Genomic DNA, 14,983 nt, shown 5'->3' on the forward strand with positions numbered 1-14,983 from the left:
AACTTCTGAATGTTAAAAGCTAATTTAGTGCCTACCCTATCTTCTTCAGGCTCACTCAATTTTTTTTTTTAATTGGAAGAGTCAGCACAGATCTGGAACAGAGGGCATTAATCATATTAAAGTAAACTTTAAAATACTTTGAAACACACTTATTTGAATTTTGCTCAATATTAAACAAATATTTGGTTAGGTGCACTCTTGCAGTGTTAAGAAGTGTTGCAAAAATTAATCTCCTAACAGCCTTCATGTACATTGGATCCAAAATAAAAATCTCTGTACAACCACAATACCAGTTAAAAATATGTTTTTCTTTTTATCATTTTTTGATAAGTATCACATGATATTTGTTTTTAAGTAAAACAACTTTAAGTAATTTTTAATGGCTCTATCATTGCTGTATAATCTCTATTTATAAAATCAATCATTTCCAACAAAGCATACCATTAAATGATGCTAAACTCAGAAACAATTCTGATAACTCAAGCCTAATTTACTTTTCAATATTACTGCAAATTTAGCTTCTCAATATTACTGCAGATTTTAACAATAGCACCTTTGTTCTGCATGCAAACACAGAGCTGTGGGATTAGAATTAAGCAGCAGGATCAACATACTAACATTTCTGCAGAGAGAAAATACCACTTTTCAAGTTTACCATGTCACATATTTTAAATGCACTAGATCTTTCTCCTCATCTAAAAGCAACTAAATACACAGCCATAAATTGAACATTGTCTACAAAAATTATCACTATCATACCTGGATGGCCAGAAATATTTTAACAACTTTGAGGTGGTGACTTGCATTATTTGAAGCTTTAAAATGGCATAAAGCAACAAATAAACCAGTTACTTGCACTTACGGTTCTGGGAAACAATATTTTCAAACAATATATTTTGTCTGAGCACTCCCACACACACATACCCACCACATCATAACACCTCAGACCATCCCACTACACTATACTTTGACCTACTTATACCACCAAAAGGATATTCAGTTAAGAAACTATAAAGGGAGAATCTCTGACTGTGGTAGAGGTGTTTAGGAGACTACACTTTACCATCTCTTTTCCTATTAATTCCATTGGACAGCAACAAATAATACCACCCCAGTTCAACTAGCAGTTGAGGCTGTGGCCCCTAAGTAGTCTCCTGGAACTGGTCCCATACTTAAATATGTGCTTAAGAACAAACCTGCCCTACTGACCTCAGTGAAGCCTTCTCAAATACCCAGTGTCTCCTGATGCAATGTATTCCTTTTATTTAAATATTCATTTTTTTTTCTATTGAACTCAGCATAAAATTTCTTGTTTAGCCATTTTTTTCAATACAGTTGTCACTAAAGCGTTCTTCTTTCATTCACAAGCCTCAAGTTTCATTGCTTTCTCAGCTACCCACCGGAGCTAAATCATCTTGGCCTTAAAGAAGTACCCATCACCATGAAGTAGTTAATTCTACCTCATCTGTTTGCCTTATCCAGCTGCCACAAACAGGGACCATAATTCAAACTAAGTTTTCATAAAAAGTTTAAACTTGCCATGACTTCGGTTCTCCAAAGTGGAGATAATTAATACTGTAGAGATCCATATCTTCAGTATGCCATGCAAATGTTGTTTTCCACATGCCAAAATAGAGATATGGGGTATTTACACCCTCAATAGAAATTCCACAATCTTCTCCTACGACATCCAGTATTGTATTGAGATGGGCAATATTCCATTCCTCAATATTCTGAAAAAGAAACATAATAAATTCATAAATAGGTTAATTGAAAATGAAAACCAAATAAGAACAGTCAGCTAAAATTACTGTAATAAATGTTTTAATTGTAATTCAGAAAAGGAATAAAATGGAGCATAATTTTCATGAAAGTTCAACAATACAGTATACAATGTACATCCGTATTGACCCAAAGGGTACAAGCCTGACCTAAGTCTTCAAGATACTGTAGATAAATATGAGATAAGCACTTGGGGGACCTGCTGAAATCAACTAAAAGACTACTGTCCTCAGTGGGATTTCAATTGGAAGACCTTCAGAGAAGAAACTGTCCTCTGTGTTTGTCTAGCACTTAGTACATGAAACCTCATGGACTACCAGTATAGCCGCAACAAAAATAAAATGCCTGGAAGCAATTACAATCTTTTTTGGGGGTAAGAACTTAAATAAATAAGCTACTTAAGAGTTATTGTTCTGAACAACAGCATGGGATTTCTGGCATTTTACTACAATTATAGTTAATATGAATTTGCATCTAAAACACTTGGTGTCATTCTTGGTTTTTTTTAATTTACTGACTAAATACAAATTTGAATCTCATATTACAATGCATCTCTCAGTATATAAAAATAAATCTAACTGAGATCAAACCTGTTCCATAAAAGTGAAGAGAAAGAGACCATACTTCGTGAGTACAATAATCAGCCCAGCACTTAAACACATGCTTAATTCCCCCAGGTTTTTAAGGCCATTCTTTAAGGACCCTTCTACACATTATATCTATTGCACAATTACCTTCTTAATTGAACAATAAATTTAAACTGGCTATACATGCAAATTAACTATTGTGCCTTAAAAATGGCCAACCAACTATAAAGTTATTGCTCAAATATGTGTAATATCTTTACAGCTGGTTTCTATCTAGGTTAAATATACATGTGTAGGCAATCTGTGGCTGGGAGACTGCAGCTACTGCAATCTCCCAGCCACTGCTCTCTCTTATCCATAGGGTGCTCCACACACCCCCACGGCTGGGAGACTGCAGCAGCACTACACAGATGTGGGGGCTACAGATCCCACAGCTGATGGAGCTCCCGGTCCCAAATGTGCATGATCCCTGCAGCTGGGAGCCCCCTTAACAAAGGGGGCTAACCCAATGTGGGAGCCTGCTTTTTGTGGATACAAGGGGAGACCAGGATCAGGCCCCCCTATGCCAGCAACAAGGCACAGTTAGATCTAATGCACTATCCCACAATCATGCCTCCTGCCATGAAAATCAAACAAACCAGACTCCTCCCATCTAATGAGGACCCCTGCTTGGTTCTGGGAAATCTTACTCAAGTTTAGGGAAAGGTGTGGGGGAAGGCTGGCATCCTTAAATGCTGCAAAACTGAGGTTGCAACACTGCCCCGGAAGCAGGTCGATTCTGCACAGACTGAGATGAATGTCTTGTGGAAGAGGAAGTGAAGGAGAAAAAGGAAGGGAGCATGTTCATGATTTTGCTTTTCATTTCCTTGACCTTGAGATTTTAAATCAAGTATATTACATATGCAACAGGCTGTACTGATATGCCATATAATGATGTCATTCATTCCAACTTGTTATTTTTCAGGAAGAATCTGTGCCTGCAGTGGCTATGTTAATGAGGAATGGCATCTACCCCTGAACTAGTTATAGCTTTTACAAAGATTATGTTCTTTGTGAAAGAAGCCAGATAGCTAACAATTCTTATTTTCAAAATTTTCTTCCAACACTTTAAAAAATCAAGTGATATTCTAATGCATTAATGTAACAAAATATTTGTAATGAAAAAAGTTCTTTATACGTATTGTCGCTAAATCTAAAATTAACATAATTGCAAACTAGGAATGGAATTCACTCATGAGGTCATCTAGTCCAGCCCCCTGCTCAACAGGACCATCCCTGACTGAACTATCCCAGGGAAGTAACCTGATCTTGAAAATTTTGGGGACAGGAGATTCCACAACTTCTTTAGATAGCCTGTTCCAATGCTTGACCACCCTAACAGTCAAAAAGTTCCTTCTAATGTTCAACATCAATTTCCTCTGCTGAAGCTTGAAGCCACTGCTCGTCTTGTCCCATACAGCCACAAAGAAAGGACCATCTCCAACCTCTCTATAACTACCCTCCCCATATTTGAAACCTATTATCAAATTCCCCCTCAGTCTTCTCTCCTCCAAACTAAAACAGCCCTCTCTCTTTCAGCCTTTCACCATAAGTCATGCTTCCCAGGCCTCTAATCATTTTTGTCACTCTCAGCTTGACTTTTTCCAATCTGCCCATTTTTCTTAAAGTATGAGGTCTAAAACTGTACATAGTACTCCAGGTGAAACGTCAAGAGTGCCAAATAGACAGGAAAAATCACTTCCCTTGATTTGCAAGCAAGACTCCTGTTAACTCAGCCGAGAATGCTGTTGGCTTTTTTGGCAATGAGATCACACTGTTGGCTCATACTCAGCTTATGGTCTATTGTAACCCACAGATCCTTAGGCTGCAATACTGCAGAGAACCAAGAAATCACCCTCCAGTCTGTATTCTTGAATGCAGGTAGGAGTGATTTCCCGCATCTGCGAATCCAACTATTCTGTCCGAAGTGTAGATTTTAAACAATACCAGACCCAGTACAGAACCCTTGCCATTCTACACATTGAGAAGGATGATCAGACCAGTTTTGTATCTACCTTGCAGAACTTATCTAGTCTGTATTTCCTTGGCTTGTTAATAAAAATATCATGGGAGATTGTGTCAAAAGACTTGCTAAAGTCTAGGTATATCATATCCGTTGTTCTCCCCCCATGCACAGAGCCTGTCACTTTGTCATAGAAAGAAATCCAGTTGGTCAGGCATGACTTCCTGTTGCTGAATCCATGCTGGCTGTTCCTGATCATCATATTATTGTCTAGATCAGTAGTTTTAAAACTTTAATTTGCAGACCCCTAAAAATTTTTGAATGGAGGTTCAAACCCCTTTCAATTGTAAGTGTGGGTATTCAAATACTTTTGATTGATCATAGTCATCTTTCACAGACCCCTTAGACAGTCTGCAGACCCCCAGGGGTCTGTGGACCACAGGTTGAAAGCCACCAAATGTTTCAAAATAGGTTTGTTAAAGACATGCTCTATTGTTTTTTTGTTTGTTTGTTTGTTTGTTTTAAAGAGAAAGATGGGCACTATTTGCCCTTTTTCAACCATCCAGACCTCACTCTATAAGTTCTCTAAGAAGACAGCCAATGGAATTGGCTATGGGAATTACCTCAGCAAATTCCTTCAGCACTTTAGGGTGCATCTGGGCCTACCCAAATGAAAGCATCTAGCTTCTTTAAGTAATCCCTAACCTGTTCTTTTACTGCTCAAAGGTGTTTGCCTCATTCCCCATCTTTGCTGCTGACTGTACTCACCATCTGGTACCAGACCCTATTTGTGAAGAGTGAAGTAAAAATATTTCAGTCTTCTCCTTATCATCCCTAACTAATGTCTTCTGCATCCCATAGGAGACCTATGGTTTCTCTGGTTTTCCACTTACTTTTGACATACTCAGAGAATGCCATTTTATTTCCTTGTATGTGCTGTACCAGTTGCATCTCAAATCATGCCTTGGCTTTCCTCATTTCCCCCTACAAACCCATGAGATACTCTTATACTCATCCCTAGTAACATGATCAAGTTTTCACTTTTTGTAGGATTCCTTTTCAAGGTTCAACTCACTAAGGAGAGTACTGTCTAACAGGCTGATATCCTGCTGCACCTCCCATTCTTCAGTTGCATTAAAAGTAGCTTACTCCCGCTCTCTTAATATGACTTCTTTGAAGTACAGCCAGCTCTACTGAACTCCTTTTCCCCTCTCAGACTTGCCTCTTGGGAATCTTGCCTACCAGTTTCTTGAGTTGATTAAAGAAACCTTTTTTTGAAAACCAGTGTCCTTATTCTGCTGCTCTCCTTCCTTCATCCCTTAAGGATTTTGAATGCTATAATTTCATGGTCACCATTACCCAAGTTACTTTCCATCTTCAAATTCTCAACCAATTCTTCATTGTTTGTGAGCTGCAAGTTGAGTAGAGCATCCCCACTCATGAGTCTCCCCACCACGTGTACTAAAAAGTTATGCCTAACACACTGCAGGAATCTGCTGGTCTGCTTAAGCACTGCTGTGTTTTCCTCCAAGCAGATGTTATGGTAGTTAAGTCCCCCATGAGAACCAGGTCCTGCAATTTGGAAACTTCTATTGGTTGGTGGCCTATAGCAGATGTCCACCATGACATCCACCCTACTGCTCTGCCCTCTGACCTTTACCCACAGGCTTCAAACAGGCCTACCTCCCACTTCATACTGCACCTCAAAACATATGTACAGCTCATTTCTATATAGGGTAGCACCTCCTTTTTCTGCTACCTGCACCTCCTGAACAACGTACACCCATCCATGACTACTCCAGTCATGTGAGCTATCCCACCACACCCATTATCCCAATCACATCATAATTCCTCAATTGTATTTGGACCTCTAATTCTTCCCGTTTATTCCCCATGTTTCCCTCATTAGTATATAAACATTTCAGGTATCCAATTGTCCAATAGACTATCTCCCAGTAAATACTGGTAAGGCTTCCAATACTACTGTTTAAGTGTTGTACAAGTCTCCTGGCTCTTTACTTACTTTTGGGCTGTTGTCTCCATCTCCTGGTGAACCTAGTTACTGTTAAGTAGTAACTTTTCCCTGAGATGCTGTTAAAATCAACAGTTTTAAAACCTCAAATTAGTAACTGTACAAAATTTGATTACAGACTAAATTTGCTTACAGAACCAATTTTAATTATGACTTAAGTTAATTTATGGATTTATTTGAAAAAACCCAGGGAATTAAACCATGGCTCACATATTATGTTCTGTAAATGTGGGCCCATGCCCTATGCCCCTATTCTTTTTGTACAAAAAGACTTTAGTGGAAAGCTGAAACAAAACTTGACAATGAAGCCACTACTGTGCCCCCAAATGACGTTTTCTTACCAATAATTAAGGAAGCATTACGGTAGCATGTTAGCTACATTTCTTATAGTAGATCCAATTATTTTACACTGCGCCAAGTCATCAGCTTTTATGATGCCAATTTATTTTATCTGTAGTTTTCTGGTGCTTCCCCCACCACCAGCAGAAAAGTAAATCTCTAGACAATCATGGGCAACAAAATAAGCATCATGTCTACATTTTACATATGGCATCTATTTTCATTTACTCAATACAACTTCATTCGTGCCATAAATTTCTCAGCCTGGAAGGAAAAGTTTATGCAGTTTGGGCAAAAACAGCTTAATTGGTTGCCAGATAATGAGTATCTAAAAATACATTGGTTTATTTATGCTTGGTTCATAGTGGCATAACTAGCTCTGAATACTAAATGCATCAGGACTGCAAAGTGCAAGCATCTAAAACAAACATTTTGGTATCAACATCAGCCCTCCCAGGGCATAAGATCTACCATTACCTGTCCAGCCTGTCCATCCCGGACAAAAACAAACAACCCAAAAAAACGAAAAACAAAACAAAACAAAACTTAGCAGCCACCCAAGAACCTACCACTGAGTACCTCAAACATAAAATGAAATGCAGTATTCTTTGACCCCAAAGGACAACAATGACAACAATTAATCTGTTGGGTGACTCAGCTACTGTAAACGATAGCCAGAGCGCCTGTGGCTCTATTAATAGCATCCGAATCCATTTTCAATACAACGTGGAGGTTTAAAGGAGAAAGCTCACTGTCAGCTCTAGAAAATGCTTAAAAACTCTCTCAATTTCCAAAAAAGCTGTAGACTTCTCTCAAGGGGACTAAAAAAAAGTGCAGCTTTACAGATCTAAAGAGAAAGATATATAGTTCAAGAATTTAAATAGAGTGAGGAGTACTTCTACAGCCTTCCATGATATGAATAAAATAGATTCATAAAATAGGTCCGACATGCAATTAACTTCTATTCATTTTCTCTTTAAAAAGGTAATTACAATGGGTGGTGCAATACAATTCTTTGCTTTTCATTTTTACTGATCAGCTAACAGTCTGCTGTGCTCCTGCTTTGAAAAGTAATTTCTGTTTGTATGCATTACGCTCTATGCTGGTTGTGCACTGAATTTTCCCTTTGGTTATTATATAGAATAATTCCAACAACCTGACAAATAAGTTATTTGTTCCACTACTGTCATAAAAAAAAAAAAATGTATGACTAATTTAAATAGCTCAGAAAAAAAAGCATTAGAGAAAGAATAAAATGTTGCCCATGCAAAAGATTTAAAGAAAGGAAAAGGAAAAGATGCACAGAACAACCTGTACTTGAACACCTATTACATACATGCAGTTGGTTGTTTTTAGTATTTTTTCAAAATTTATAAAACACAACTCTAGAAAAGAATTAATGATCTGGGCATCTACTCTGTAAGTTAAACACAAAAAGAATAATACAGAAAAACAAATTCCTTCATTAAGCTGCATCCTCTCCTTAGCTAAAGAAACAGATAGAAAAGATGAGTTTTCCAGCATCCCTGGGATGATACGATATACAGAACACTGACAGGTAGGGTTGTGAATGAGTTCCAAAGCCAGTACTGAGGGTGACTCCTGCCCATATGCATCTATTAATTACAACTGTCAGTATGCAACAGAAAGAAAGGATCTCATGTTAATTATGTCCCAGACCAGTTAGGACTTCTTAGGTTAAAATTTATATTCTGAATTGCAGCCACTGGGAATCACCAAACAACTCTATGTACAGTTCATTATAGGAACTTAATTTTGGCAAAAAACAATGTACCCTGGCTTTGTAGGATAGGTGTTTGTTGTATCCTGGGCTGTCACCACAATTGTTAACAAATGGCAAATCACAGGCTCTTCATTAATTCTGACAGTTCTTCCAACTGCTCTTCAGCTTTATCTCAGACTGGGGCCAGCTGGCTCCTAGTCAAGCCTCAAGCTTACCTAGTCTTTCAGTAATTCATTCTACTGCTCTGGCCATATGAGATTAAAGATATCAGGTATCGTAACACTGAATCATTAGTTCCTCACTGACCTACCCAGTGGAGTCAGACATATTAAAAGAGGGATAACAGCACAGTCTGTATGTTACTGGCTCTATGAAAGGAAGCCCTCAAGGCAGATGAGCAATTACCAACAACTATCATTGGCATTCTCACAAAGAGACAGAGATGGAATAATTTCAGAGCAGCCTTAGCCAACACAAGTAGGGAAAGCAAGTGAGATGACAAAAACCTCACAGCTAACTGTGTTCAAGCCTGGTGGCAAATCCAGAAGAACCAGAAGATACACTGTCCTTCCCTACTGGTAGGAGATTGGAAATAAACTACATTTTCAAGCCCAGGCCCAAGTCTGTATCCAAACTGTGGTCAAGGAAGGCTGTGGCACCAAGGAACTATTAGTTGTCCTGTCACAAGCTATTCACTACCCTTCCCAAGAAATGAGAGGGGACACAGGTTGACATCCCAACTGTCAGCACCAGACTAGGTTTCTTGAGTGGGAGCACACCATAGCCCTCTTCCACTGTAAGGAATTACTAAAATTCAATTAAAAAAAAAAAAACAACCTTAGTATTTTTCTGAGAGCTTCAGTCAAGATGGTCACAATTTGTAACTTGTGGCATAAGGCCAGTCCAACAACATGGATTGAAAAAGCAAGCAAGGACAATACCACTTTTGTCTTCTAAAGTTATGGATGCTTCCATAGCAATAGATAACTCAATCCACTGGGGCATTTTTATTTACAAAGTACCATGAAAATTCCTCAGAATGAAAAAGCCTCAATTCAGTAGCTGAGCAAAGACAGCAATAATTCACCAAGCTGTCAGATATTTAGAATAGAAGCGCTGCATGAGTCTCTGTGGACACCACGGTGGAAACTAAGGAATCTCTTTTCACAACCATCACATTCTGGGTCTGACAACACAACTTCCTCCTACCCGACCTCTGTAACATGGATACTGCTCTCCCTTTGAGTTCCCTTAAGAAAAAAAAGCCTTCTGCAAAAATTGTCATCTTCACTTCTTTTTCTGAGTACACCATACATATTTCCTTTAATACAAGATAACCCTGAATATGAGAACTCCCCCTCCCCCCCAATAATTAGATCCTATATATGAAAAAAATATATAATTTGTTATCGTTTGGTGATTTTTGCCAGACATTTAAGGCTGGTGAAGAAATAGGAATATTGGAAATGGGACAGAGGCGCAGCTCAGCTGTAGGAGTAAAGAGAAAGTCAGAATGTATTCAATGTTGTATCTGACCATGACAACCATAAATCTTATTCAGATGGGTTGCACTAACGTATCCTTGTGGTAGGTTCCCATTAGTATATTTGCTCAACATCACCCATGTGTTGTATAGTAATACTTAGTGTTGACTGCATTGAACCAACATCATAGCTGGTTTCCATTACAGAGCACATACTGCTTTTGGCAGTTTATTGGCTAACAATGTATTTAATGAAGTTTCCTTATGAGTGGATATAAGAGGAGGAGCTCCCCCTTCTGCCCCCCAACATGTTAGGGGTGAACCTTGTCTTATATTTAAGTAAATATGGTATTAACTGGTTCCTCTCTCCTTTCTGCAGCAAAGTCAAAATTCTCATTTTCATATTGAAGGCCCTGCACAATCCTTTTCAGCTCATATCTCTTTTTATACAGAGCTGTACCACACCCAATATCTTCTCCCAACAATTTTAGCTTCAGCACCCCTTATAAAATGAAGGACACTTACAGAATACAAACTTCGGTGGAGTCCCAAGATTTCTTTCCAAAAGAATATAGATTGGACCAAAAGAACAGAGCTCATATTACTTCCACTTACAATCCACTCAGATTCTCACAAACTGGAACTAAAAATGGAATTAGAGAAAAGACGCCTAGGAAAGGTGAAATTTTCCCCACCAGGGAAATGGGAATGAGGCCTGTTAAATGTCAGGAACACCAAAAGAAACAACCTCCCCCAACCCTTTCACCATCCCCTTTCCCTAAGATTTCATATGAGGGAATGATGTTCGGGGTTCCTGCAATCGGCTGGGATCATGATGCAAGGGGAAGGACTGACTAGCAACAACTCACCAAATCAGTCGAAAACCTTCAAGAATGACCAACACTGTAGGATTTATTGCCAGGCAGAGTTCCCAAAGGAGTTAAAGTCACAGCCTAATTTAATCATCTCTCTTGTGCCTTGGACCTCTTCCTCCCAAAAGAACACTCACTTGATTTTGTATATTTTAAATATTGCTTCATAGTGCAGCTATTCTTACTCAAGCTAGCCTGGCTCAAGTGGAATAACCTGAATAGATCAACTAAAACTAAATGCTATAGTAAAGACAAGTGCCTTGAAATAACTGCACTCAATCATAACAGAATGCCCTTTAAATTCAACTTTTGGAATATGTTGGGGTTTTTTGTTGGTTTGTTTTACAATCTCTTACTTCTTTTTCAGTTGCACTTCCATCAGCCCATACTGATACTATTATATAATTAATGCTATTATACTAATGCTATTAACAAGGTAAGCTTTAGGGTTGACCAGGCACAAACATTTTTACCCAGAATGAGCTGATGCAACAATAATAATCCAAAAACAGCCCAGCCCTCTGAGTACTTGTCTAACATTTTAAAAAGCTTCCCAGTTTATCTAGAAAAATACAGGAAATCGTGACCTTAACATATATCCAATGCTGTTATTTATCCTTTCATGCAATGCTTTCCTAAATTATTTCTCAAGTCAACTAGGTTGTTCTTTTCTTACAAAGCTCTGTAATCAAATGTTGAAAAAAAGGACACAAAGGACAACATAATATATTAAATTTTCTGTGTTAAACTTTTATAAACTCAGATTAATTTAAAATAGTACTTGTTCTGAAAACACACAGAAGTGAATGGAACAGAAATTAAACTGGTGAACAAAGTAGACAGACAGTTAACCATGAAATAACACACTATATTTCTAAGGATCTCTGGTAATAATACTTTGGGGTGCATTGACAGTGTAGTTAAGGCATCTTGTTATGGTTCCAAAGTTATAAGTTTGAATCCCACTTTGGACTTATGCCAAATGCTTGGCTACCACGTAGCTCCCAAGCCTGCTCTTCCCCCTACAAGTCAACCTGGCTGTAGGTTCTTTAGTCATTCAGGCTGAGGAGTCAAAAATGGCCAGAATGTGACGAGCCCTAACTGTGCCTGCCCTGTGGCCCACTAGGCTTCAGAGGATCTTTACCTGGTAATATCATAAATCAGAAGATCAAAGTTTACAGATTCATAGATTGTAGAGTCGGAAGGGACCACAATGGATCATCGTGTCTGACCCCCTACCCCTGCCAGGAAAGAGGACCGAGGTCAGATGACCATTTAGCCTCCTCTTGAAGACCTCCAAGCTAGGTGATAGCACCACCTCTCTTGGAAGCCCATTCCAGATCCTGGCCACCCTTACTGTGAAAAATTTCTTCCTAATATCTAACCTAAATCTACTCTCAACTAGTTTACATCCGTTATTCCTAGTCACTCCCTGGGGCGCCTTAGTAAACAGCGCTTCCCCTATTCCCCGCTGACCTCTCCTAATGAATTTATAGGTGACCACAAGATCTCCCCTCAGCCGTCTCTTGTGAAGGCTGAAGAGATTCAGCTCTCTCAACTTCCCCCCGTAGGGTCTATCACGAAGGCCACTAATCTTGTGAGTGGCCCTCCTCTGGACCCTCTCAAGATTCCCCACGTCCCTCTTGAAGTGCAGCGCCCAAAACTGGACACAGTACTCCAACTGCAGCCTGACCAGTGCTGCATAGAGGGGGAGCATCACCTCCTTTGTTCTATTAGTCATGCACCTGCTAATGCACAACAAGGTGCGATTGGCCTTGTTGATGGCCTCGTTACACTGCCGGCTCATGTTCATCTTGGAGTCAATTATGACTCCAAGATCCCTCTCTGCCTCCGAGCTGCTGAGAAGGACACTCCCTAACCTATAGGTGTGCTGGGGGTTCCTCCTTCCCAGGTGGAGTACCTTGCATTTATCTTTATTAAATTGCATCCTATTTCTCTCTGCCCATTGATCCAACCAGTCCAGGTCAGCCTGAATCTGCTCCCTGCCCTCTGGCGTACTAACTTTACCCCATAACTTGGTATCATCAGTGAACTTGGAGAGGGTGCTCTCCACGCCCTCGTCCAAATCGCTGATGAAGATATTGAATAATATCGGTCCAAGGACCGAACCCTACAGGACCCCACTGCCCACCTCCCTCCAGGCCGAGAAGGAACCATCCACCATCATTCTCTGGGTGCGGTCCCTAAGCCAGTTGGCCACCCACCTAACCGTGTAGGCATCCACTCCGCAGTCTGCTAGCTTCCCAATGAGGATAGGGTGCAAAACTGTGTCAAAGTCCTTCCTAAAGGCCAGGAAGATGACATCAGCCTCAGCTCCCGCATCCAGGTAGTGTGTGACCTGGTCACAGAAGGCTACAAGGTTTGTCAGGCAGGATCTACCTGTGACAAACCCGTGCTGGTTTCCCCTCAGCATCATTTCCCCTGCTGGGCCTGCACAAATGTGTTCCTTGATCATTTTCTCTAGCATTTTCCCAGGAATAGAGGTAAGACTGACTGGTCTAAAGTTACCCAGCTCATCCCTTCTCCCTTTCTTGTCTAGTTTGTATTAATTCTGCAGGTTGCAAGAATATAAAAATTACTTTACAGCTTTATTCCTTTTGCCATTTTTTATTCCAGAATTTACAATTATGATCCTTCCTCTAAACCTCTTATCTTCTATCATTCCTTGACATAAAGAAAAAACAACAACAGTATTGCTATTCTCTCTTTCTAAGCACCAGGGCGATGTACAGGCACTCTCCCATAGAAACTATGAACATGTAAGTGTTCATTCCATTTCCCAGTGGGAAATATGCTCACTCAGAGTAATATCTTCCAGGTCAACTCGAAAGACTTCCCCTGTGAGAGAAACTCTCTTTCAGGAATGAAAGCTTGTACACTTCACCCTCCTCCAAGGCTGATCCAGGAGGGTGTGGACAGTAGAGCAATGTTCCTTGTGCTTCCCCAGACTGCCAGCTGGGCAGCACACACAGTGATTTAAAAGCTGAGGAGCCAGGATCAGGGTCAGAGAGGCTCCTCTCAGTCCTGCTTCCCTGTATATCTCAGGTTTTAATATCACTCCTGTTGTGCAGCCCATCTGGGCTGTACACATGTGGATTTAAAAGCTGGAAAACTGCCTCTTGACAGCCTGCCCCTTCCCAGACAAAAGAAAAGGACAGGCAGTCTAATAATGGGCTCCCTTAAGGGCAGCAGTGGCCCAGGGAGCACCCATCTAGTGCCCCCTGGCTGAAGAGCTTGCCTGTGTAGCTCTCCAGCCAGGGGGCTGGAACACATGTATGCTCCTATTTCTAAGCTATTTTTCTATATGGTAGAAATGAGCAACTGTCCAAGGACCTGGAGAGTGATGGATTTCAGAAATACTGACAAACCAGTTTTTAATAATTAAAAAAAATACCAGAGTATATAATGTTTCAGAGATAACTTTAATATAAAATTAAACATAGTATTTTCAGAATTAGTCCTATTCAAAATCATGTGAAGGACAGTTTTTTAAACAAAAAAAAAAATGGACCTGGATAACTGCAACTTTTACCTCTACTTCTGAATATTAGACTGCATGCATACAGGATAATGAATTATTACAAACCCAAAGATGCAACATCTAATCTGAGAGTTATTATATATGTCCTTATCTGGCCTTTTAAAAAAAAGAAGAGGTAAACATTTGCTTTATTGTGTTTTGATAATTGTGTTGCTTTACAGTATGTTGTTTGAATTGTTTTTTCTCGTTTAATTAAATATAATATGTTTCCTTTATCACAAATTGTTTGGTCTGAGAAACTGGTTATGCCATCTCCTTTTTATCATTCTTTCAGCAAAATGGTAAATACTTGTACTTCATTCATTCTTTTTGGATAAATGATAATCCTGAAATTAACAAAGGCAAAAGCAGTCTCTAGATTCAGGATCTAGTCAAGAAGCTTCTCCTTTAGCACTGCCTTCAAGCATAATAAACTTAAAATCTATTAGTTGCCCAACAGCACCATCTGGTGGACAAAGAATAATTTGGGCAATAAAACTGTCTTGAATTAAAACATATTCTTATAAATAATACCCCACTTTTCTAGTCACAACCTTCCCCCCCCCCCAAGTAATGATTTGGTAACAGGGCCATGCTGCTC

General features: G+C 39.5%; 1 protein-coding gene across 5 annotated transcripts in view; it reads right to left on the reverse strand.

The window, feature by feature from the left end:
• Positions 1–14,983, reverse strand: part of KDM4C (lysine demethylase 4C) — a 490,147-nt gene that overhangs the window by 413,325 nt on the left and 61,839 nt on the right. For 4 of the 5 annotated variants that reach the window (XM_006272325.4, XM_019478152.2, XM_059724744.1 and 1 more), the window contains exon 6: positions 1,540–1,733. In XM_006272325.4, the coding sequence (XP_006272387.1) occupies positions 1,540–1,733 (194 nt within the window). Of the gene's footprint in view, positions 1–1,539; positions 1,734–6,394; positions 6,463–14,983 lie in introns of those variants that run through there. The other variant, XM_059724745.1, reaches the window with a different exon arrangement.

Source organism: Alligator mississippiensis, chromosome 3 (genome assembly GCF_030867095.1).
Source record: "Alligator mississippiensis isolate rAllMis1 chromosome 3, rAllMis1, whole genome shotgun sequence".
NCBI classification, from domain to species: domain Eukaryota; kingdom Metazoa; phylum Chordata; order Crocodylia; family Alligatoridae; genus Alligator; species Alligator mississippiensis.